Source organism: Glossina fuscipes, unplaced genomic scaffold, assembly GCF_014805625.2.
Source record: "Glossina fuscipes isolate IAEA_lab_2018 unplaced genomic scaffold, Yale_Gfus_2 112, whole genome shotgun sequence".
Classification (NCBI taxonomy): Eukaryota; Metazoa; Arthropoda; class Insecta; order Diptera; family Glossinidae; genus Glossina; species Glossina fuscipes.
In genome coordinates, this window is record NW_023998455.1 from 9,545,974 (window position 1) to 9,571,101 (window position 25,128).

At 33.2% G+C, this 25,128-nt stretch overlaps 4 protein-coding genes across 8 annotated transcripts in view; 2 read left to right on the forward strand and 2 right to left on the reverse strand.

The window, feature by feature from the left end:
- Positions 1-679: 679 nt before the first annotated feature.
- On the forward strand, positions 680-1,933 carry LOC119639504 (60S ribosomal protein L15). 3 transcript variants are annotated; one of them, XM_038036919.1, is made up of 3 exons: positions 680-747; positions 1,059-1,391; positions 1,562-1,933. In XM_038036919.1, exons 2-3 carry the CDS (start codon positions 1,083-1,085, stop codon positions 1,865-1,867), a joined length of 615 nt encoding a protein of 204 aa, XP_037892847.1. In that variant the 5' UTR covers positions 680-747; positions 1,059-1,082; the 3' UTR covers positions 1,868-1,933. The 3 variants fall into 3 exon arrangements, with proteins under 3 accessions (XP_037892847.1, XP_037892846.1, XP_037892845.1); XM_038036918.1 differs by having other exon boundaries at positions 721-747; positions 951-1,391; XM_038036917.1 differs by lacking the exon at positions 680-747 and having other exon boundaries at positions 780-1,391.
- An 850-nt stretch (positions 1,934-2,783) lies between these two features.
- On the reverse strand, positions 2,784-4,709 carry LOC119639503 (spermidine synthase). Of its 3 annotated transcripts, none has more exons than XM_038036914.1 (2): positions 4,549-4,709; positions 2,784-3,811 (listed from the first exon to the last, which is right to left on the reverse strand). In XM_038036914.1, exons 1-2 carry the CDS (start codon positions 4,680-4,682, stop codon positions 3,061-3,063), a joined length of 885 nt encoding a protein of 294 aa, XP_037892842.1. In that variant the 5' UTR covers positions 4,683-4,709; the 3' UTR covers positions 2,784-3,060. The 3 variants fall into 3 exon arrangements, with proteins under 3 accessions (XP_037892842.1, XP_037892843.1, XP_037892844.1); XM_038036915.1 differs by lacking the exon at positions 4,549-4,709 and adding an exon at positions 4,147-4,192 and having other exon boundaries at positions 2,788-3,811; XM_038036916.1 differs by lacking the exon at positions 4,549-4,709 and adding an exon at positions 4,073-4,093 and having other exon boundaries at positions 2,788-3,811.
- Positions 4,710-5,982: 1,273 nt separating this feature from the next.
- Positions 5,983-8,339, reverse strand: LOC119639103 (calreticulin). The gene is made up of 4 exons (XM_038036301.1): positions 8,130-8,339; positions 7,970-8,074; positions 6,627-7,099; positions 5,983-6,564 (listed from the first exon to the last, which is right to left on the reverse strand). The coding sequence occupies exons 1-4, from the start codon at positions 8,239-8,241 to the stop codon at positions 6,034-6,036; spliced, it is 1,221 nt and encodes a 406-aa protein (XP_037892229.1). The 5' UTR covers positions 8,242-8,339; the 3' UTR covers positions 5,983-6,033.
- A 7,094-nt stretch (positions 8,340-15,433) lies between these two features.
- The window catches only part of LOC119639104 (unconventional myosin heavy chain 6-like), a 37,876-nt gene continuing 28,181 nt past the window's right edge, over positions 15,434-25,128 (forward strand). The window contains 5 exon segments of the mRNA XM_038036302.1: positions 15,434-15,545; positions 17,884-17,946; positions 18,002-18,109; positions 20,409-20,553; positions 23,277-23,851. Of these exon segments, the coding sequence (XP_037892230.1) occupies positions 15,438-15,545; positions 17,884-17,946; positions 18,002-18,109; positions 20,409-20,553; positions 23,277-23,851 (999 nt within the window). The 5' untranslated portion in view covers positions 15,434-15,437.

Here is a 25,128-nt window from a genome sequence, read left to right on the forward strand (position 1 = left end):
ATATAATTAAAATAATATAAATAAATAATATAATCTATTAACGATTTAGAAAATTCTTTTCAATTTACAACTTGTCTTGTTCGCTTTATTATCACTTTCCACCTTATCAATTTGCAATAAATCGATTTAAATGTACAACGTATAATAATAAATGTACGGGTTAATCTTAGCATTTTTTCATTCAGCACGAATTCCAGTGGTATATTGAAATGTTGACGTATAAATGCCTGTATGTGCATGTACGTAAACGTGGAAGGTATTAGTGTGGTTATGAGAGGTTTGTGGAGGATATTAGATAACCACACAGATACCACAAACCTGTCATAACCACACTAACACCGTTTACATCCACTAATGTATTGTTAAGATATGCTAAATCTTTCCTTTCGTTCGTAACATTTTCAGTTAGTGTAATATATGTACTCGATTTTATCAAGACAGTCAGCTTTATTATCTACCATCACTGAGAACTTTAATAGTCACAAATCAAATTTATAAGAGACGCATGTGCAACCATGCCAACGAAAGCTAATGTTTACAATTCAAAAGCAATAAGCAATGTCCATCATAAATCTTCATTTTTCATGGTAATTTTACAGGTTCTTCTACGATATTCATTTGACTAAAAGACCCTTATATAAAAATTTTTACGATACTAAGTAGCTATGTGGCAACACCTCCCTTATGTCAAACCATTCTCGCAACTAACTTCACAATATCCCTTTCTTTCTGTAGCAGACTTTCGTGGTAGGTAGACGTACTTCTGTGCGCAGTTCATATATTTTGTGTATAGGAAAGGAAGGAAAATTATGATGAAAATACTGGCCTTGCACCATTCTGATATACGTCCGTAAGGATAAGGTGTTGTTTAGGAAGTGCTGAATTAATTTTTATTACCTTAAGAGCTCGTATGCTTTCGTGACATAATTATATTTGTCATGTATTTTTAGAAGATTCAACTTATGTCGCCCGTTGGCTCTCAACAAAACGCATAGACTTATGATGTGACACGTTATTTATAAAAAAAATGTGAATAACATATTGAAATTTGTTGCTAGGTCTATTGCTGTCATTCGATAAATATGGGTGCCTATCGCTATATGCAAGAATTGTATAGGAAAAAGCAGAGCGATGCTATGCGATATTTGCTTCGAATACGTGTTTGGCAGTACCGGCAGCTCACAAAATTACATCGGTCTCCACGACCTACACGCCCGGATAAAGCCCGTCGTCTAGGATACAAAGCTAAACAAGGTTTTATTATATATAGAATTAGAGTGCGCCGAGGAGGTCGTAAACGTCCCGTTCCCAAAGGATGTACTTATGGTAAACCGAAAAGCCATGGTGTTAATAAATTAAAACCATATAGAGGGCTACAGTCAATCGCGGAGGTATGTACACATATATGTAGCAAATTGAGAATATTGAAAACTTGATGTTAAAACCTATTAGCAAAGATGTATATGTTGACCAATATCCTTCCTTAGATGTCTGAAAGAAGCATTATGCATAAATATATTACATCCAATGAGGTGTATTAAACTCCTTTTTTATGTTCTAGGAACGCGTGGGGCGCCGACTGGGAGGTTTGCGCGTACTCAACTCTTATTGGGTAGCACAGGATGCTTCATATAAATACTTCGAAGTTATCTTGGTTGACACCCACCATAGTGCTATACGTCGAGATCCAAAAATAAATTGGATTTGCAGACACGTGCACAAGCATAGGGAACTTCGAGGCCTTACATCAGCAGGCAAAAGTTCTCGAGGTATAGGAAAAGGATACAGATACTCGCAAACAATTGGTGGGTCTCGACGTGCTGCTTGGAAACGCAAGAACCGTCTACATATGCACAGGAAACGTTAATAAATGCCAATATAACAAATTTGTGTACGTATATTTACATACAGAAATAAAGTCGCAACAGAAATATGCTAAGACTTTCCTTTATCTTTCAACAAATTTGACTAATGCGACTTTACCTTGCCATGAAAAAAGCAAAGCAAGTGCGACAGGATCTGCCAGCAAATCGTGTAATAAATATCGGCTCAATTTATCAGATTTCATCTTTCTCTCCGATAGTTGGTTTGCAAAACAATTTGACTGCCAATGCAGCTTGTGTAAAGCTTAGAATGAGGATTGGCAGAAAATACAGTAACGACGTAAGCGAGTAGCTTTGAAAAATGTTGATTATAGTTCAACTTACTGTACAGTATCCCGTTTATTAAAAGAAAAATAACCAATTTATTTACCGAATTTGGATTAGGTTATCTTAGGAATTATCGGTGCCACAATGTAGTCAGTTAAGTAAGAATTAACAATAAAAGCCATTTATTGTGGAAAATGGTACAATATATATTTACCAAGATTTTCCATCATTTGCTTGCTTTCTTGTATGCAAAATTTTTCCATGATTGTTTTCATATTAAATTTCAAAATTCTCAAAAGTAGGGGACGTTCAATGTATGTTCGGTTTCGAACAAAATGGTTGTTTCCTAAAAAATAACCACAAAGCGATTTCGCTTATCTTTAGTTTTTTTTGTATCACATGCATAAAGCTCAAACTTTGCATCATTAAGCACCTCTGACACGATAAACCAACCGGGATTTGAATTTAGTAAATACAAATTCCTTAGTCATTAAACGTGCAATTAATTCTGAATGAATTCATAATCCTCATTTCAACTTTATTATCAACAACTAACAATGTGTCGCAAGCAGCTGCGTTGCTCCAAAAAATGTTAGTATATGCCAGCCAAATAACGCTCTGAGACTTTATGGAAATAACAGCAAATCAATGACAACAGTTTGCATCAACCAGTCGATCTAGTTGTTCATTAATTAACAACTTTATGAATTATATATTTATGGTTACCACAAATTTCTACAAACGTTTGTTGCCAAATAAATTTTTAGCTTCATTAAAAAGTGATCTAATTAACGTTTTCAATACTATATTTCCGCAAAAACACTTTTGATGTTAGAATTTTTAAATATACCATTAACTACAAAATTGATTATTGAAGTCTTTCAGCCCACATTTTTTAAATTTGCGTACGTTATATAGGGTTCTCGTTTTCATAAAAGTTTTTCTCAATCCATCTAGGTAAGGTAAATGCTGAAGAATGTATCTTAGAGCTATAGTATTTCAAGTTCATTGCATCTATTTCTGAAGAACTAAACTTTGTAACCGGATCCTTAAAGTCTGATGATTTATCTAAGCACCCAATGACAAAACCGATTTGTCCGCAAGGGTAAGATGGAACGGAAGTAACAGCATAAGCAACTCGTGGAAAATGAATACTACAATTTAACATTTGCTTCTTGATGTAAGTATAGTCCAACCAGAAACTCCCACCTTGCGAGCAAATTATACCTCCTTCACGTAAAGAGTTTTTCATTAATTTGTAGTAATCTTCTTGAAATAAGCTTATTGCCGGACCAATAGGATCGGAACTGTCTGTTATTATAACGTCAAATTTTCGCTGATTGGTTCGCATATATTCAAAGCCATCGCCAACCACAAGATTTAATTTCTTATCATTAAAGCCACATGCCATCGTAGGTAAATATTTTTTGGATAGTTCAATGACGCGATCGTCGATTTCCACCTGGTAAACTTCTTCGACAAGAGGATGTTTCACAACTTCTCTTGACACACCACCATCTCCACCGCCAACAATCAAAACTTTTTTTGGGTTGGGATGACAACATAAGGGAAGGAATGCAATCATTTCTTGATAAGCGAATTCGTCTCTAGTGGTGCACTGAATTATTCCATCCAATATTAAGCAACGCCCATAAGATTCGCTGGAATAAAAGTAATGAAAATAATCTGGTTATATTTTCAGTTAAACTTATTTAATATTTTGCACTAAAATAAAGTCGAGTTTTTAAAACACCGCTTCTTATGAACACTAAGGATTTCCGCAACAGCAAAAAATCAACGTGGTGTATAGATAAAATACGAGTCATTCTATCTTTTAACGATTATTAAGGAATTGAGAAAGCTTAGGCACGTTGTTAGTAATTTGTGAAAGTTTAGCTCTATTTTATAGTGCAGCGGTGAACCTTTCGCATTGCAAATTAACGTCAATAAATGTATAATAATAATAATGTACACAATAACGAAAAGCGCAATTTACCATTTCGACTATTGCAACTTAGCAATTCCCTTTTATTTAATTATTGTTGCTTACTTTTATTTTCTTTTGTAACATTTAATTCATTTATGATTAAGTAATTAACTCTCTTTTTCAAAAAAGATTTCTTATTACTGCCACATTCGGTTATTGGAAGTAAATACAACTTAATTGAAATTTGCAACTTATACAAGAGTTGTGCAAAATACTTCGAAAGATGTGCTAATTAGCGCAATAGTTTTAAACTACAAGTCAAAACCTCGAACAGCAGAAGAAATCATTTAAAGTAAACTTCATTGTCAATTCCACGTACGTACATTTTAAAGCGGATAAGAATTTCTTTATTAAGATTATGCGGACTTTAAATATGTGAGTACATGTATTCAAATATTAATAACTTCTTACGTGTCCAATATCTTTATTTTTTGAAATTTAGACTTTTCTTCATGAAGGATTTTTTTGACTTTTAAAGAGAAACTCTGACCAGGCCACAAATCATTTTGTATTTCACTAAACCATCCACTATGTATGGCGTCCATTGTAACTCTAATTACAAAATTTGGTAACGCATCACTTAATAAAACTTTCGTTATCAAGAGATGTCAAATTGTCGACCTTAGATTAAGAAATACGAAAAGACAATTAGAGCAGTTCTTAACTTATGAATTTTGTGTCAAAGAAACTACAATCTGTGCCTAAAAGAGCACATGGATATCATTCCTACAATTTCATTTGTGCTATGTCTAAATATGCATGTAAAAATTTGTTGTTCTGTTTCTGCTTTGCTTTGACCTACAATAACATTTTATCTTCTAATAAAAAGCCCTATTTATTATTCTCATGATAAGGATTCACTTCGTCGGTGGCTTAAATCTTAATTTTAATTTCGAGAAGCATCAAAACTGCCAGTGACTTTACCCTATCTCATGATCCCTATTCATAATCGAAATGGGTTCTGATCATATATCTTATCATGCTCCTGTCGACTACCTTTTTCTTTCCCGTTAATTCCCTAATCATTTCACTAGATGCATTTTACATGTAGCTGTTACTTCGCGTTACCACCCGTGCTCGAAACAAACTGGTTTCTTTTATGGTTTTCCTTCTCTATGACTTTGATTACGCTTCGAGTTTTTTTCCTTCGTTTTATACCCACCTGGCGAGTTGCAGTAAGTACTTCTTCTTTTCCCAATCTCATCCAGACAGCAAACCGAATAGCATATCTTTACCTGTTAATAAGTAACGTCATTTGTCTAAAAGACTTGTCCAAACTAGCACTTGACGCATTACGCATTATGTTTGTGAGATTTCACAAACAAAACATCACTTGTTTTCAAATTCAAAGCTGCTAAGTTTGGAAGTGCAGCGCATTTTGACGTGTAAATAACGACTAAAAATCGGGATGCTGCGCTGGATAAATCCTTTTGCCCTCGTAAGGCACCCCTTTTTCCTTGTTTTCCCCACCGACCTACCTTATTCTTAATATACGATATCAATTGGTTAGCAAAATGTTTTTAGGCTTACTGCTTACCAAATTTTTAAAAATCATAACGAATTCTGTAGCTACTGTGTTACAAACCACGAAGGGAAGATAATAAAAAGGAAGAAGCTTACAAATGAAGTGCACCAGTTTCTTAAAAAATTTCTGGATAAGATAACTAATCCTAATACCTACCTATCTACCTATGTCATTGCTGTCCAACTTGTAAGAACATAAGATATCTCCCTGCAAAGGTGAATGGTTACTGTTGACAATTTCTCTTTTACGTAAGTATTTCTTTTATTTATTAATACTTTTTTTAATTTGGACATTTCTTTTTATTTGTCTACTCACTTTTCTTTTTATTTAAAATTGTACGGATAAAAAAATTGTTTACAAAAAATTTTTGTTTAGAGTTCATCATGTTCCTTTGATGAATCCGATTCTAATAAATCATCTTTGCCTTCATCTTCTTGATCGAGTCCTTTCTTCGATTCTTCTTCATCTTTCTTTCTTTGCTCTTCATCTTGCGCTTCCTTCATACTTTTTTCTCCAGTTTGGGTGTTTTTCACATTTGACGCAATTTTTGACGCTAATTCAATGTCATCCGTAATAAGTATATTATCGAAAATTGTTCCAGATTTAACTTGCCACAAGTCAAACCCAATTGTGCAAATTTCTTTGCGCAAATATAACTTATCATCCGGAGTATATTCGGGGTTCTCAATTTCAGGATGTTCCCACGGGCCTTTGTAGTTAGGATTGTCCAGTTGCCTGGGTTGCCATTCGCCTTTAAACTCGGGATTATCGACCATGGGAGGTTCCCATTCTCCGTCCATTTCATCGTCCCAATCTTCCGGTTTTGTAGCATCCGGATCAGGAATATGTTCAGGCTTATCCCAGTCCTCAGGCTTTTTGTCATCAGGGTCAGCAATAGTTGGCTAATATAGGACGAAATGCTTTAAATATTCATTTGTCTAATCATTTTTCACCATATACCTACCTTATCATCCCAATTATCCGGCTTTTTGGCGGCAGGATCTTTTATTTTTTTAGGTGGTAAGAAGTCCCAGTCGTCTTCCAAATTACCCGACTCCACCTTCTCATTATCAATTAACACCTCGTACGTATTGTCTGGTTTCACGATCAGAGTATAGAAATGCGTGTAGACGTCATCTTTACATCTGATGTCCTTCTTTATTAAATGATTTTTTCCTTTGTAACTAAATATTGCATGTACTTTTTTTGTGCCTGGACCACAGATGTCTGGGCCAAACATAATTTCATAGGGAGACTCCCCATGCATGTCTGATTGATCTAACGTGCAGTCAAACAATTTCACATATCCTCCACCGCAATCAATGTTTTGTTCATGTTTAACAGAAAATTGTACAACCAACGGCTTGTCTTGGTTACTAAATGAACCAAATTTCTTTGATATCGCGTAAAATCGGGCATCTTGAGACGTCTGAAGCCCTGTAAAGAGACGAAAGAAATCATTCAAATAAACGCATTGTTTTAAAACGTTTTTTTAAATATGCGGTTGCTGATTGATTGGGAGTTTTCATATGGTCCTATACGACATTTGCACCACATTTTAGCGAAAAATTGCCCAAAAATGGACATGTTCTTGCTTTCTAGGAATATAAGTGCATTATCAATCCGCCGGTAAATGCTACAATGCGATAACAATATCTAAAGAACCGTTTCAGATATGAATGTGTGAGATGTTATTTAAACAATTTGCAAAGAAAAATTGCAAAACATAGAGCATTTTACTTAAATTACTAAGTGGCTTGACTTTCAAAGGGCCTTTAATGCGTGCAAAATGTAAAATTCCGAAAGAAAATATTGCTGGTCATCTCTCTTTAGATTATTTTCTTAAAAGAACAGGGATTCATTTCCCCCAATTATAGAAATAGTCTGCCATAGAGAGCAGTCTTTTACGTCATTGAGGAAAATCTTGGCGTAATGTTTCCAGAGAAGTGTAAGCATTAGTGGCATTGAATAATATTAAATATTAAAAGCACACTCATATGGGATTAATGCACTCTTATCGGGATCTCATTTGCATAAGTATCGGTTAGCTCAGGAAGAAGTGCCCACAATATATTTTACGGCAAGGCCGGTATTGTTTCCCCTAGCAATCGCTATTTTATTATTGGCAATATTAATATCAATTTGCCGCGTTTAATTTTTGAAATATATTGCATCGAACTTTGGAAATATTCTGTGGGAATTTAATTTAACTTAATTGACGTTATTGTCTGTTCAAAAATTTGCCAGATATACTTCTTTTATCGCTTTAAAAAGACCGCTAGCATTATTTTCGTTAAACCGGTTTACCTTTATCTAATTTTTCGTCGTTGTAGAATTTGCCTGCACTTAGAAAGAACTTTCCGAACTCCTTTCCTGGGTGGTTGCTGTAGATCCAGTCATCCTTCCATGAATCTAAAAAATACATGAGTGTTATCATTAAAAAATATATGGTAATGACTTTACCAACCATCGACAAAATTGTCTTCGAAATATACGCTTCCAAATGATGCACCGATCAGCAAACAGAGATGTAGCGCAGAAAATTGGAACATTTTTGTGCAAAATATATAAGGAAACATTGTTTATTTGAGCCTCTTAAAATAACATTAATCACCGCTTTAACTTCTCTAATTGACTGAATAAAAAATTATGAAAACCGTATTCTAGTTAAAAAGCAAACTTCTACTACCAATGCACTCTTGCTTCCCTGAATATGTAACACGCGCACAATTTCGATTGGCTTGTAGCTAACCAATTACACTGCGACTCGTTGTGCCGCCGAAGTAGCCGGATGTGCATATTTGCTAAAATAGCGTCACTGGGCAATTAAAAGTAAGTCTGGCAACAATACAATTCTTTTTCATTCCATACGGACAATGAAATGCAATGCCAGCAATGTAAATGTAAACACAGTGTCGTGTTCATTGTATTTACTTTTATTATTTATTATATCTATATCGCTAAAATATATTCAAAAGGCACAAAAAAAATTGAAAAATCAAAGCAAACAATTTTAGGAAAATACATTCAAAGCCAATTATAAAGATAAATTGTATTTAAAATATATATTAATAATAAACATATTCGTCAAATTCAACAAGCAAAATTAACTATTCTTTTCACTCTTTGATTCCTCTATAGAAATACAACAATGTACACAATATATATGAACAGCAACAGAGCTATGCGGGTAGATAATTCTTAGCTTTTGCAAAGTTCATTTTATATTTATTCCAAATAATCAACAAAAAAAAAAGATTCGATTAAGCGATTGGGAAGTCCAGGTTGTCCTAAAGCTCGGCCAGCTTATGGATTACTATATACGAATAAATGATGTGCATTATGCTTTTATCTTAAATTAAGTTAATATGTAAAGAATTTATTTTGCTTGACAAAACGACTCGATTGGGGAATAAAGTGGAGTGACAATAAAAAGTAATCAAACGAAGGTAAAGGTTTTGTCTTGTACTCTATAAAGACATTTCACTTTCTTGGCAAATATTACTTACCGTATTATAGCGTAAAAGGAAAGTATTGTATACATAAGTAACAAAAGCGGAGTGTGATTTGCCCTTTGTTATTAATACCAATGCATGTTAAATGTAAAGACGTATTCTGTTATACAACAATTTGCTTCACTTCTATTAGTAAGAAGTTGTCAATAATCAATAATTGACGCTTTAATTCCCTCATAAGTTTATTTTCGGCTATTCCACCCTCCTCAAGTCATTCAGGTTGTGGTTATGTTTGCAATATTTTGGATTAAAGTCTCAAAAATATTTCTTTGATGCAATGTCAGCTTGTAATATTTTCACTATATATCGTAAGTGAAAATATTGTTGATACTTTTATCTTTTAATAATTTGGAATATATTTGATGAAAATTCGAATCCTATAATAAAAATGATGAAAAAGCCCCATATATTTACTGGAAAGCGTGTAAATTAAGCATATGAGAAATGCATCCGGTGATATTAATTTTGCACATACTTGTGAGACACATGTATATTTATTGGGGATGTATATATATATGACTATATAGTTATGTGTATTTTATGCGAGAAGAAAGGAATGGGTTTAGTTACTTTTGATTGTGCTTTTAGCTTTATATAATTCTTAATAAGTAAATTTGGTAATAATTTCAACAGATTTTTTCAGTATGTTACGCTCGTTGCCGCCGAGACATCACCATGAATTGAATTCGACATGGGATTTTAAATACTCTTCTTTACTTCTTTTACTTGCTTGACAGCAACTAGATCAGTAAGCAAGTGAAAAAATCGGAAATTTTTGCAAAGCTAAGTACGTTCTTTTCATTTAATTATTATCTTTTTTTTTTTTTTTTGCAATTTTTCATTATTAAAGTTGTGCATTCACAATAGAACAATGAGATACGTAGTAGAAAACTGCTTATGTTGATATGCAGTAGTAACCATAAAATGTCTGCTTCAATGGAAAAAATACAATGTACTATTTTGTATAGATAGATTTTTGTATACTATATTTTACCTAATTGGATTCTTTCCATCTTATTGTCGAAAAGTTTAGTATTTTCAATACAGTTCCTAAGTTTGAGACCAATGCATTCCGAATGGTTTTAATGATTTCAATATATAAATAGTACAGTGAAAGCTCTCAATCTGAGAATAAGCGTTCTTATTCTCAGTAATTTGTTTAAAAATTGCTTACATCTGAGAATAAGCGTTCTTATCCTCACTATTCCATAAATATTACGCGAATACAGAAATCGTGAATACGGAAAGTTAATTTACATGGGATTATAGGGGATACGTTACTAGGTGACAAAATAAGAAAAAAATGAAATATATAAAAAAAATCAATTTAATTAAGCTTTTGAACATTTTGATAAATTATCTTAAGGCTTGGGTAGTGGTTTGAAGAATTTTGTAGTTTTCTCTTGCTTGGCAGTTTTTAAAGGCTCCTTCAAATCAGACTGACACGCAGCGGTCGCATTAGAAATTTGCCTCTCAAAACAAGACTTCTTTCCATAGACGGGTCAATGTTCATAAAGAAATCGCAAAGCTCATTTGCCATTCTTAAACCTTCCCTAAGATTTTCCAAATTAAATGTCACGTTTTCAGTGCTTGTTGAAGCCTCTTCTTCAGTGGGCTGTGAATTTAACATTTCCTGCAAGTCGGGTTCAGTCAAATCTTCAACTTGTGATTCAAGCAATTCCTGAATGTCACTTGATTCTATCTGTTCAAACTCATCTCGTCCTATTCCATTCGCGATTTCGGCTATGTTTACAGTCAAAGTTTGAACTTGTGCAGATTCTTCGTCATTTTTCGCAGTCAGAGCAGGCCACAGTTTTTTCCAGGGTGACTTCAAAGTGTGTGCCTTCAGTTCTTCCAATGATTCTTTTATGTTTACGATTCATTTTGCTACGTCAAATTTCTTCTTGCATTCCATAGCATTCATATCAGGATTACATTCCATATTATCCATACCATATGTACTTTGTTAATGTAAAAGTAGCACCGTGCGTATATTGTTGTTGCAAAGCAGTATCTTGCATATATAACTGTTAATATCATTACTACAGCTGTTATTGTAATTGTTGCTGTTGTCACTACTCTTTCAAATCGTTACTATAAAAATATAATAATTCGCTTTTGTATGAATTATTCTGGTTTGTGGTTCTTAATCTCTTGTTCAACGATAACATGTAAAAATATCAATTATAATATATATATATATTACAAACGATAAAGTTATTTTCTTAGTTCAATTTCGTACATCTTATAAAAAAAAAACAACAAATTAGAAGCAGAAGGTAGCTGAACCAAATTAAAATTAAAAGTAAATGTTGCAAACAAAGAAACGCTTGCAACTGCAATTGTAATGTAACTGTAGAAAAATAAATGGTAATTAGACACACACTAATGCCTACTAAGGCTACCATAAACACAAATTTTGCAAAAATACTGTGCAAAGTTTCAACTAGGTGGCCAAATAACCAAGAGGTAATAAAAATATTTCTTTTCTATGGATTGAGGAATCGCTTAAATTTAAAATTAATTTGAATTAATGATTGATCAGTGTTCTTAAAAATTATGCTCTATTTCACAGGACCTAGAAGCAAAAAGGGCTTGTGAGCAATAAGACACATATGCTGCAAAGAATACTGCAGGGAATGAAATGAATAATGTTGAAATTATGTAAATTCAAGTTGCCATCGTCACACACATGTTGAAAACACATTAAACTATATCAAACATCCTTGCGGTTCGGTCTGTGTTTAAAATTGTATTGTTATAAATAAACATTTATTAATATTTTGTAGACAAAAACAAATTGTTCTGGCAAACACAACCTTAGTTCTAGCAAGTTTTTGCGTTTTGATTTGAAAAGTGAAGTTTTTGAGATAAAAATTATCCTCCTTTACAGAGGTGTCACTAAAAATATATATAGATGTAAATGTGAAAAGAATTCTTTATAAAGAAAAGTAATTTTAACATATAAATCTCGGTCAAATTACAAGTGTAAGCTTATTTTAAAGAAAGTATCACTTCGATTTTCTTTTATGCGATAACACACCCATACTGCATATCCTTTAAGCATTTAAGTATTTGTGTGTTTATAGGGTTTACGGCCAGAAATTGAATTCTCGGCGCATGTTTGACCCATTAGTTGCATTTTTTTTATTCTACACCTTGTATTCTACATCTTGTTTGTTTAATTTTATAATTGAATTAACAAATCTAATGCACTAAAACACAGAAATTATTTTCGGAGCGGATAACCACACCTTGTAGACTTACTTCGCAGTGTTTTGCAAAGACAATTAAAAAGGGAAATATATTGATAGTGGTGCGGAATAGATTTTCCGTATGTTTCACATCCCATGAATTTGGAATGTTGCAATGTAAAAGTGAAATTGCATAGAGTTTTTAGCTCCTTCGAACATCTCGAAATTAACACATTATGTGGCATTATGATGCATGTTCTGTGCAAATCCATTTATTTTTTACGTACATATTGCACGCATTGGAGCAGTGTTGTTTGTTAGAAGAAGACAGGGAAAAGGAATTTTTTTGAGATAAGATGGTCTTCAAGATCCGAAAAATAATTTCATTTTCACAATTTACTCCTTGTATTACAAAGACTGGAGATTATTCTTCGCCAACAGTTTAATAGCAACAAAATGATTGTGCCAGTACTTAACAAAGTGCAAATAAGGAAAGCTTTAGTGAATCATACAACGAAAAATCAAAATATAATTGCTAATTCATATTATTACAAATCCTATTTGGAAATTTGCACATATTCGGGCTGACAATTGCCTTGGTATGGAATAATAACTAGTTTCATATCTCTCCAGCATTAACAAGAAATAATAGTTATTATATAAAGTATATATAAAAATTATCATACGTCTAAATGTTTTCAAGCTGCATCTACACGTATAAACTACTCGCAGTACAAGTACAATTAAGCTTACGAGTATGCATTACTTCTTCGGTGTGAAGATATAATGGAAGATCAAATTTCAAAATCCTTAACGATAACTGAGATATACTGGCCTACATTCGTTTGTTGAAAAGGTATCTGACGCGTTTGTTGACAACAATCTCTACTCTAGTTTGCTACATACGCTGTTGCCATACTATTGTAGCGCAAAAAGACTTCAAAAGTGTTTAAACAATTTCAATTAAGTTAAAGTAGGAACGTGCGATGACCTGAACAGTAATTTCTTAGAACATTATGAATACACATTATCGCGACGTAACGTGATCGTCAACGCCCAAAAGGGAGTTAAGTTGGAAATCCAACTCAGGGATAATGTTAACTTGTCCGATTTTTTCATCCACCATATTGACGTCATGACAAGCGAGCGTTATAATAACGTCCTTCGATTTGGTCCAACTTGATTTTAAAGTTTTAATGTTGAAGAAGAGAGTAATGAAATCCAAAACTTCGCAGAACCAAATAATAATAAACATATGCATCATATTCAACAAGCAAAATTAACTACTTCTTTTACTCTTTGATTCCTCTATAGAAATACAACGATGTACAAAATATATAAGAATAACAACAGAGCTATGCGGGTATTTACTCACTCTCTAAAGTAACGAAATTCGAAGTTCACTCATTTACTTACTTACAAATCGTCCACAAATCGACGTAGGGGGAGAGAGATAGACGTCATCGAAATTTTATAAGCATTTGTTTAGATTCATAGAACGAGTTGCAGCTTTTGTTTAGATTCATAGAACAAGTTGCAGCTTTTGTACATACAAATGGATGAAACAAAGTTGAATGATTTTATTGAAGCTTTTTTTTAAGACATAAATTTCCATCTAAAAGCTTGAGAAGCGGTAACGCGTAACTCGTAATAATGAGTGTTTTTTAACAAACAAGCTTTGTTCTTTTTTTCGGTGAACGCCGTCGCCATATAAGTATGTTATCGTTGTGGCAACATGAAACTGGATCCTTTCTGCAGGCCATAGACGGAATGGTCCCAATATAGAGCCTTATCCACCTCCATTATCTTTCTGCTAAACACACGGTCTATATTGAAGTTAACGCTACGTCCGTCCTTGGATATTTGCGGTTAGAACTCTCAACATTAATTTATTTTTCATTCTATTGTAATGCGTTTATATGCACGTTTATATCGATCGATAAAATGTGGACAGCGCCGTTGCCTAAAGACTCTCCAAGAGAGCAACAACAATTGTGGTTTTTATCAATTTATACCCAACAATTTAGTTGCACCACGGTTTTTATCAATTTATACGCAACAATTTAGTTGCACCACGGTTTTGGTAAGCGTTTATTCAAATATCAAAAAATGTATGCGTTGGCGAAAACAGACAGAGAGAAATGTTCGTCATTGTAATATCGAGAGTTTTCAAAATATCTTTAAAAATTTTTTATCGGTCTCGCGTTCAATCCATGCGATATCCATCTGCTAACCTTCTAAAAGTTTCTAAAGTCTCGAGATTGATAGGAGACCACACTTTAATTACTCTAAAACTGTAGATAAATTTGTATGCGGTCTTCAGACAATAATTCTTGAAGTTTTGCATTTGCGTACCTTTTCACGTGCTTTTTTCGTTCGTTATTTGTAATATTGATATCATCACTTTTAAAATTCGAGACTTTCAATCACACGTATGTTGCGATGGAGCTTGATCACAAGGTTGTTGAAGTAATTGGTAGGACTCAGTCGCGGTTTTATTTCAAATGAATTAGTCCGCTGCATGCAGGGTAAGATTTGCTCACTTTTATGTGATTTATATTAAGACATTCACGCACGTGGCAATTGGTTCCTTATAATATTCCCCACCTTGTGATTACTATAACAGCTGAAATAAATCTTTTTTTCTTGCAGCCTTTGACACAATCTTTAAATCTTATGTACTGATAATAGTAAATATACGGCATTAGATCCTGCAATTTTCTTAGTCAACATATAATCTACAAGCATATTTTCAGTCAGGCAGGTTTTTCTTTACCATGGCCTACTTATCTTTCGACGACATTTTTCTATCTTCCATAAATTTCCATTTCAACCCACTACTCTTTTATAAAAACATAGGGTTTTGTTAAATATTGACATCATTTGCAAATTCTACGTAAGTTGTGCAGAACTCAAGTTTTATGTAGAATTGTTCCTGGATACAAAAAATTGATCCAATTCTATGTAGAATTAACAAAAATGCTATTACTATTATATTAGATTTGAAATAATTTACTTGTTTTTATACAAAGCGTCTTTTTACTTAATATATTTCATTTCAGAACTATGGATAGTCTAAGAGTGGGAGTTGATGATATGACTGACATTCCGGAAATCGATGAGGCTGGAATAAATAATAATTTAAATTTGCGATATGAAAATGATATTATATACGTATCCTTTTTTGAACTGTTTCGAAAATGTCTGCATAACTTTAACTTAACTTTTCCAGTACATTTTGAAATGCTGCGTTTTACTAGGAACAAAGTTGAAATTGATGTTGACATCCCCATTAAAAATTGAACCACTGCTGTCAATTGGTTATCTGCGTATACGGTTACCGAGTACGTCATTTTGATTCTTTTTAATTTTCTACCTTCAAAAAAAAAAAGAAAAAGATGGCTATAAAGTTTGAAAAGACTTTTAATTGCCTACGTGATCAAGTTTTCAAGATGCCCAAACGGCATATATCCACTAAGGGACATCCTATTGGTCCCCTATTTCTAGCGATTTGCCGGAGTAGTAAGAAAAAAGATAGCAACCTGAAATTTTTTATTCAACTCAGTACATCGTCTGTTATAGATTTGCTGACTCGCAGCAGAAGAAGAACAAGAAAAGATTAGGCATGGAGATTCTTTGATTCCAAGATTTGAAAATAGAGTAGCATATCCTAAAGTTTGTCTCATTTCTAATGAAAAGGCGGGTAAGAGAAAGAGCGCTCCTGAAAACTTAGAATGTAGCTATCTAATCTTACTTATCGGCACTGGTAGTTGAATTCGAAAGGAGAAACTGAAATGAATCATATCGTATAGAAAATAAGCCATGGTAATTACATTCGAAAGGAGAAACAGCTGTAGAATGTACAGAAAATAATTCATGGTAGTTGTATACTTCCTTAGAAAAGTCTGAGGAGGTAGCGCAATAAATGTTCTGGAAAGTTATATTACACCACCTGCACGATGTTCTAGGCAAAACTGTTTCTTTCCTTTCATATGGGAAGCCGAAGTGCGAAGTACGTTATTTACCTTTGCCTGATATTCCTGTTCCGGCTCTTTTACCAAAAAAAGCATTACGGAACCGTATAACTACTACGTTGTTGTTCCTTATTTTCTTTTACTAAAACAATAAGCTCTTGACGAGACCTTTGTATTGAATAGGGATAACAGAAGCCGTTAGCTGGTTTTTTCCTTTGCACCGTTTATAAAAAAATGTGTGGAGAATGGAGAAGGCAAGAACTGCTTTCAATACATAAGAAAAGTGGTGAAAAAAATTTCATCAAATCTCATTCTTAACCATTGTTATCCATTCTTAACCATTATTAATCACAAAATGGGAGCAGTAAAGGATGAGAGCGAAAAAGAAGAGCAATGAAACTTAACTATTCCGAAATAACCAAGACCAGGACGCGGTATAACAAAATTCAAAAACGAATCACTACAATGAAGATAATTTTAATAGATTTTATCCCAAAAAGAGAATAGAACTAAACATTTAGTTGTGGTACATGTGTATGTGAGTGTCTGAGCCTTTGAGCAGAAGAAGAAACTAATATTTCTAAAATTTTTTGTATGGTTTTAAACAAATTTTCCTCTTAATTTTTCACTTGCTTTCCTTGAATGTAACTGGGTTTTTCGTTTGTGTTTTTTTGGTGGCAAACAGAATTGGTTTCTGAGATTTGTTATTTGTTTTGAAAGGAACGAAAAGAATAGATTCCTTTCCAATACGTAAATTATTTTCTTGAGGTTGAATTGTGGTCCTCTAAGCTTGTCTTTGTCTTCTTTCCACATTAAGATATAGTTACATACGTATACAGTTGTAGGAGTTAGTCTTCAAATGCAATTTTTATATTTCTCTGGACATGCTCAGAGAGTTGCGGCCAGATTAATTTGGGGAGCTGATCGTTTGGTCAGATGCCGAATGTTATTTTGTTTCATTTGCGAGAGAGCCGGTGGCATACGATATGCTCCGTATATAAAGGAATAGAACTTAACAACATGAGGATCCGAAACTACGATTTGATATGCACAAGGAACTTTCCATAAATAAAGCACAGCGTCTTTATTGAACTCTGGTGCCTGATCCACACGTTAAAAGGGCCTATACTTCAATTTGAAAATCTGAACGATAATTTAATCTCCATATAATAATCTTAAAATATTATCAGATCAAATCTTGAGTCCGTAATATTTATGCTTTTCGTTCGAATTTCTTACAATTACTTTAAAATAACGTTTTGTAGTAAAGTATGCAGAAGATTGCCTATAAACTAATTTTAAAGCGATAAAAACCAATCAAAATATTCTACGTATTCCGCCAGCTTTGTGTATCTGTAGTAAATAATTTGTTCCTTTTTTTCGTTTAAATTTGAAAAAGTCGCCGCGCAAGTCCAAGCGGGAAACAAGCAATCCTCATTTTAATGTGAAATATATAAATCCAATGTCGGAATTGAAGCACTAAAGAAATGATGTTTCCTCTTTACGTAACATGGTGTTCCTAAATTACTTCTTAACAGACTTATACAGGTTCTATTCTAGTTGCAGTGAACCCGTACAAATGTTTAAGTATTTTTAATAAGGTAATTTGCAACAAAAATAACGGTCTCATCCGACAATAATAATGTCTAATCGTAGAATTATGTCTTTAAATATCGAGGACGAAAACTCGGAACTTTGGATCCACATATATTTGCTTTGGCTGAAGCTTCTTATAGCAATATAATTGACGACAACGTTAATCAGGTGAGAATGGATTTTTTTTTTTAATGAAATAATCTCTTTAGATTAAAAGTCAAAACTTTCTAGAATGTCTCTGTCAAAAAATTTATAAAATGAAAGCAACACGGTTTTCTTTTCAATGAAATGTTCTCTTATCTGCTGATTTCTGTCACACCAGACTTTTAATATGATCATGCCATATTATCGCTAACCCACCCCGTCAACTCGAATAGCTGACTTATTCTTGCTTATTCGCTTTTGTAGCTTCGTATAATTTTTCGCGTTTCATTTGTTAAATCACACTCGCAAATATTCATCTTTTGCAAATAATGATTAGGATTTTAAAAAAAAATGGGTTTATAGCACCAAGAGCAGCTTCTTCAAAGCAGCTGAAATGTGGCGAGAATTACATATTAATAATAATTCTGATTTAGAAATTCTTTCGGATGCAATTGACATCTTACCTTACCCGTTCTACTCGTCAATTACGGCCATCATTTTCACTTATATGCTCGGTTGTAACTCAAACTGATCTAATCTCTACACTTCGCAGCCCTGATTGCACATAAGTGCGCATGCAATCCCTAAATCGATGCGATCATATATGTAAACTGGCGTTTAGTTTTAATAAATGCTTTCCTCTTAGAATTAAAACACATCAATGCACCAAATTGTCTTCAAAATGACTCAAGAACCTTGACTTTGAAGTTAAAGATAAGATTAAGCAACCTAACGTTAACGCGCAAACTTAAATCGATTCCAAAAATGACGCTAATTCGGTCGTTGTTATAAAGGTATCTTCCTGATTGTTACCTATCCTGCAAAAACTTGACAAACTTTGTACCCAAAATGGTATATGGTGCAATTTCCCGCCTTCAGCGGATAAAGTTTCTTTTCCGTTGCTTTCCTTACACTACTTTGAGAATACAGAAATATGCTGCCAATACTAAAACAAAGCAATCTACAATACGTATCCACTTTGTAGCGTACATTTAATAAAAAAAACAAGTAAGAAAGTTATATTCGGCGGGACCAAGTCTTGCATTTTCGCATTCTACTCTCCAAGTTCTTTTATTTGATACCCATATTGCTGGCATTATTAAGAAAAATTAATCCACCGAATCGCGGTGTCTACGATGTTCATTTTAGAATTAACCCATTTGTATGCAAATAATATATCTTTATTTGAGGAACGTACAAAATAGTTTTAAATATTCTGTCTTATTTGCCTTATGACAAATAAGCAGATTTATAAGATAAAAAAATTTAATCACTTGTAACTTTGTGTGGGCATAGCCGGTTTTTTTCATTTTTACACGTAAAGGGTAAAGCGCTTCGTAAAGTAAAAGTGGAAAAGTTCTATCCGTAATAATTTCCGAGTAACGAGCAAAAACCCTGAAGTTTTTGTTAAAAAAGACGGCGTTCTGTTCAGTTTACACTTCACTGCGAGCTTCTGATCTAAAAAATTTGGACCATTTTCAATACCAATCTGCGTGCAACATCTTGCGTTGCTTCTACCAAATTTGAAGTCGATATCTTTATTTTTGTGAACAGGAGAATGCCAAAAACAAATATAAACCCTACAGACAGATATGGCTAAATCAGTTCAGAATTTCACGCTGATCAAGGAAATATATAATTTGTAGGGTCCCTGAAGCTTCCTTTTGGGTGTTAAATACATTATGGAAAAAACATAGAATGAGTATACCCCATCTTACAGCGATGAATATAAAAAAAGCAAAAGGAATACGTAATAAAAAATATTTGTTGTGGTAAATCGAGCAAAACCAACCCATTAAAAACATACCACATATTACATTTATTTGCAACTTTAATGCCATATAGGTTATATCCTCTATTCGCTGCTCTACATTTGCAATTTTTTTGGATTTTGTCGTAGAGGAAGATTTATTTATATGTTGTTGGATATCCTTCAAATATCTTATATTGCGTTGAAAATTAGTTTGAATTCTTGACAAACTTCTTGGTGTTTGCAGAATTTTTTGCTTTTTCTGATAATGGACATTCTCGCAAAAGCCATATGGATGGTTGGTTGTTTAGTACTTTGCTACTTAGACAGAACCCTTTATGAAAGGGAAATGTATAACTTCTTTGCTGCTAGATATCCCTATCAAAGCTTGTTTTATTTATCATCGATTATGTTTGCCTACGTAACCAATAAAGCTCTTTGGGGCAGAGTATTGCGAGCGTCATTATGAATCTTTTAATGAAGTTATCAATTCTCTATGGTTTTATGATATAAAACTTTATGTGCATCAAAAGGAAAGTATAAAGAATATAAAACTGTAATAAAATTTTTCAGTCCTGCGTTATTTCGGGAGAATCTGGGGCTGGAAAAACAGAAACCACAAAGTTTATACTTCAGTATTTATGCGCAGTAACATCTGAAGTTTCAACGTGGATTCAACAACAAATTTTGGAAGCGAATACAATTTTAGAAGCATTTGGTACGTATAGATAACAAGATCTTCCAGTCCCGTTTTTACAATTATTTCTTTTATTTGTTTGAAATAAACTTTGCAGTTTTTGGTATTTTTATCAGTTGTTGAGATCTTATTATGTATATTTTTCTACAATAAGAAATCGAGGTATTTGAATTTTCTGACTGTTTGTTATGAAAAAATGTTTGAAAAAATATAAAGTTAATAAATGGTAAATGTGAACTCAGCGGAATTCGACCATTAAGCTACATACTTTGCATATTAATTTGTTAGCTAAAACACTGAAAGTCGTTATATTTAGAAAATGTCGGCAATTTATGTAAAGTCTTAACATTTTTTCTTCAAACCCCAAAGTCAGGTCCGATTTCGTGTACGACCTTAGAAGTAAGTAGACAAATTCACATGCAGTCTTCAAAGCCGCGTGCTAAACAATCTAATGGAATGCATATATTCATGAACCAAATGGAAGGTTTTGTAATATGAGGGGCAAATAAATGACAGAACTTTGGTGTTTTTGTTATCAATAACAATAGTAGCGCCTATTTCACTGTTTGCTTTTTCATTATCTTTATTTGTATGGTTAAGTATTCTCTTAAATTATACTCTATCAACCGTTTATAAAACAAAGGTACGTAGTTTTCCGGTATTTTTGAGTGAATATGCGCTATGGTATACCTATAAATATATATGTACAAAGAAAACCAAAGTTTAATTTTATTTTTGTATGCATACATACGGGGCATATTGTTTCCAATTTTCTATTTAAAGGGCGAGTTATTTTACATGGTCTGTCGCTTATTTATTTCAAGAGTCTCTTAATTATATATCAACAATTTTTCATATTTCTTTAAATAGTATTTTCACTGAAATTTCTTAAAGTATTTGGCGACCATGAAATTTATATTTGCTGATGAAATAAATTATGAAATGAAAATTAGTTATATTTAGTACGTACCTACATTTTGCATTTAGGTCGAACACTTGTTTTTAAACTTTTGTACTGGGCTTTGAAAACAGCAGTCATAACCATAGAATAGACGGCTAGCTTTGGTTGGTTTTCGAGTCTGATTATCAAATATTTTCTGCCGTTTGTTATTGCTGCTGTTCTATTTTTAAATACATTGACGAGATTTCTGCTGCCATTAATCGTTGTTACTTGTTCCCTGGGAAGAAAAACTCTTTTTCAATGTTAAATTAAAGACGGCTGTAGTTGAAATTGCTTTAATACAACAATAGACCATTAACCAAAACTTCTGAAAAATTAAGTTTAGCTATTTAGCCTTGATTACGAGGAAATTTTATTAAAATAAACTTCAAAAAGACATTACAAACGAATTTATATATGGGAAAATATGGCGTTTAAAGCGATCTAAAAAATTAGGACTCTGTAGTGGAATACAAAACATGATCGGAACATTTTCGAGGCTGCAAATGGATGAAGTAAATTAGGAGACTTAGATGACTAATTGAAATATAACTAATAATTCACTGCGTTCCTATGAAACTACAAATGACAACAATTCGTATTGAAATGATTGAAGTTTTCAGTGAGCTATCACAAAAATGCGTTGTGTGTTGGGTTTATTTTCGCCAAATAGAAGAAAAAAATAAAATTATTGTAAAAACTACATAAGACGCTTTCCGCGTCAACGCCATGCAGCTCACTTTTGTTATGAATTTAGTGAATGCCTGGAATTCTTTTGAGCAAACGTAATATATTGTCCCTCGAATGATAAAAAATATGCTTCAAATGACTTGCGACTAAAGACAAGAGAAATTTCTTCGCTGCATTATATCCCTTACTTATAAATACGCTTTATATTCCCTCATCGCTGCTTCGCCTCATTTTAAACAGCTATATGCTAGCAGTTGATTTTCTCTCTTTTAGTGAAGAAACAACTTTGCTTTAGTCCTCAGTTTGGTTTAAATGACCTTTGAAATTTGGTGGCAATATTGACACACCGCAAAAAAGTCTAAATCGTGAAAACAAGAATAATTTTATTGGTGCGTGTTAACAAAAATTTAAAAGAGAAAAATATATTTGCATTTATGAGAAAATGGCTTTTATTTTATCGTGTTGTTGTATTTTCTTAAAACAACGCGGCCAATTACAATCGTGGTAGGTGTCATTCTCGCCACAAAGCGTTATAATTGCGTGCCAATGATTTGAAAACTAAGTGGTATGAGTTAATGTATATTATCAGGAGGTAGCGAGGTCTAGTTAACGGTATATTAATCAGTTTCGCGTCTCTACGCTCCTTGCTCAAACTCGGCGTCGATATTAATATAAGGCGAAAAGGGCCGGCAAACGATCGACTTACTTGTCATTAATAGTCATGTCGTTAAATTTTCTCTGTACATAATTTCCAGGAAGACATTTAAAAATGATCTAAAAATGAATTAGAAGGTATTTACAATGAATGATTTTCTTGCTTCGCTTGTTACTGCGCTTACTTCTAATATGTTTTGTAATAAACAAATTGCATATGCTGTGGAAAATAATATATTAGCTTTCATCTTAAGCTTTTTTGGAAGCTTTTAGGGTCTAAGATTGGTTTGAATTTCAAAATATATGTTTCTAATGGCTCTGCGAGTAGAGCATAGAGAATATGTTAAAAATATCAATAATTTATTGTGTAACTTAGAAGCGACCTTAACTTTAATTTAATTTTCTAAATTTATTTATTCGTGTTATTTCCTACTACAAGAAATTTGTAATACCTTTTCAGGAAATGCCAAAACAACAAGAAACGACAACAGTTCTCGGTTCGGAAAATTTATGCAGGTGTGTTTCGATTCTAAGCACTGCATTAGCGGATGCGTGATTCAAGACTATCTATTGGAACAATCACGCATAACGTTTCAAAGCCCGGGTGAAAGAAATTATCATGTCTTATATCAACTTGTTGCCCATGGTCAAAAAAACCCCGAAATGGCGAAAGAGTTACATCTTAAGCCAACTCATATCTATCGATATCTTAATGCATCGGGAGGCATGAAGAAGGATACCGAAAATGAAGCAAAAAAATTCGAAGCATTAACAATGGCTTTTACCGTTTTGCAAATTCCGCAACAATCTATCGATGGCGTATTTAAAGTGCTAAGTGCCATTTTATGGCTGGGAAATTTAGAGTTTGCAGATATCGACGGAGAGCGTTGTGAATTTCTAGACGAGGATTTCAAAATTTGTGAACTAATATCGGAACTTTTAGGTTTGAAATTTGTCGATATAACCCAAGTATTGCAGCATCGACAAATTAATGTCCGCGGAAATATAACCGAGATACCGCTCAAGTTACAAGAGGTACATAAAAAACAATTTTTCCAAGCTGGTTTGTGCCGCTATTTATGTCGAAATTATTGAGTCAACTTTGCTACATTTCAATTATATTTCAGTTTATACACTCTGAAAGGAATGTTTGCTAGCAGCGCTAGCTAAAAAAAATGTTTTTTTTTTTTAATACATTGTAGTGCGTTTCGCGGTTGTCAAATGCCTTGCACACCTAAATTCAAATCGCAGTCGAAGGTTTCCTTAGTTGTTTAGCTAAGCTGACTGTTACAAGCGGCGAAATTTAGTTAATTAAGGTTATACGCAACGATCATAGCAAACTTAGCACTTCGTAGCTGGTGGGACTGTGTGACGATCTCATCGCAAAGGGATAACAATTTAATTTGCAATATATAAATTACGAATAGTGGTGCTTAGTATTGTATATTAATATTACATATTATATTATATAGATGGCGGATTTAGTATTAACGACGGCATTAAATCAATATCTACTGTAGAAAAGTTATGTAATTCGACCTATATATAGAGATACCGTCGAAGGCATACTTACCCACATTTAACATAGCAAAAGCATCTCAGGTTGACCAACTTTCACTACAGACTAACGCAAAATTAGATATCTTTTGGCTTATGAGAGCCTTTTTCCTAAGAATGTTCATACATGAGGAACAAACGAATAGACGGATTTAAATTGATTCGAAGAATGACGCTAAATCGTATAATGTATTAAAAGCGGTGTGTCTTTATGTACGTCGCATATGTATGCACGTATTACATATAACCTGTATGCTACATAACGTCTGCATGGTATAATATCTGCAAGCGGCCAAGTAGTGAAGAAAAATTTTTGGATCTTATGTTAATGAAAAAACTTGGCAAGCACACAGTTATTCTAAGGCCAGCATAATCTTCGAAAATTATTTCTCCTTCGTTCCTTTTTTTCCTTAAAACAATTCTTCATCTACGGACTGTGGTTAAGCTGATAACGCAAACAACTTCGAAAGATTTATCGCGGTTTTGCCAAAGAAACCAATATGTGTAAAGATGTACATTTTGCGGTGCCAACGAGAGCAGCAGAAACATGAATTGTAAAGTTAGTCTGTGAAATTGGCATTCTATGTAATTAATGTAAAAAATATGGAGTCATAATTTTATTTCGAGCAGTTAATAGTGAAGATAATTTTTTTTGGTTTATATATCTAGTACTTTAACTGAAGAATTTTTTTTACTTTTATAGAGAGGCATTAGCTTCTATTGTTTTTAAAGATCTTAAAATAAAATGAGTTGTT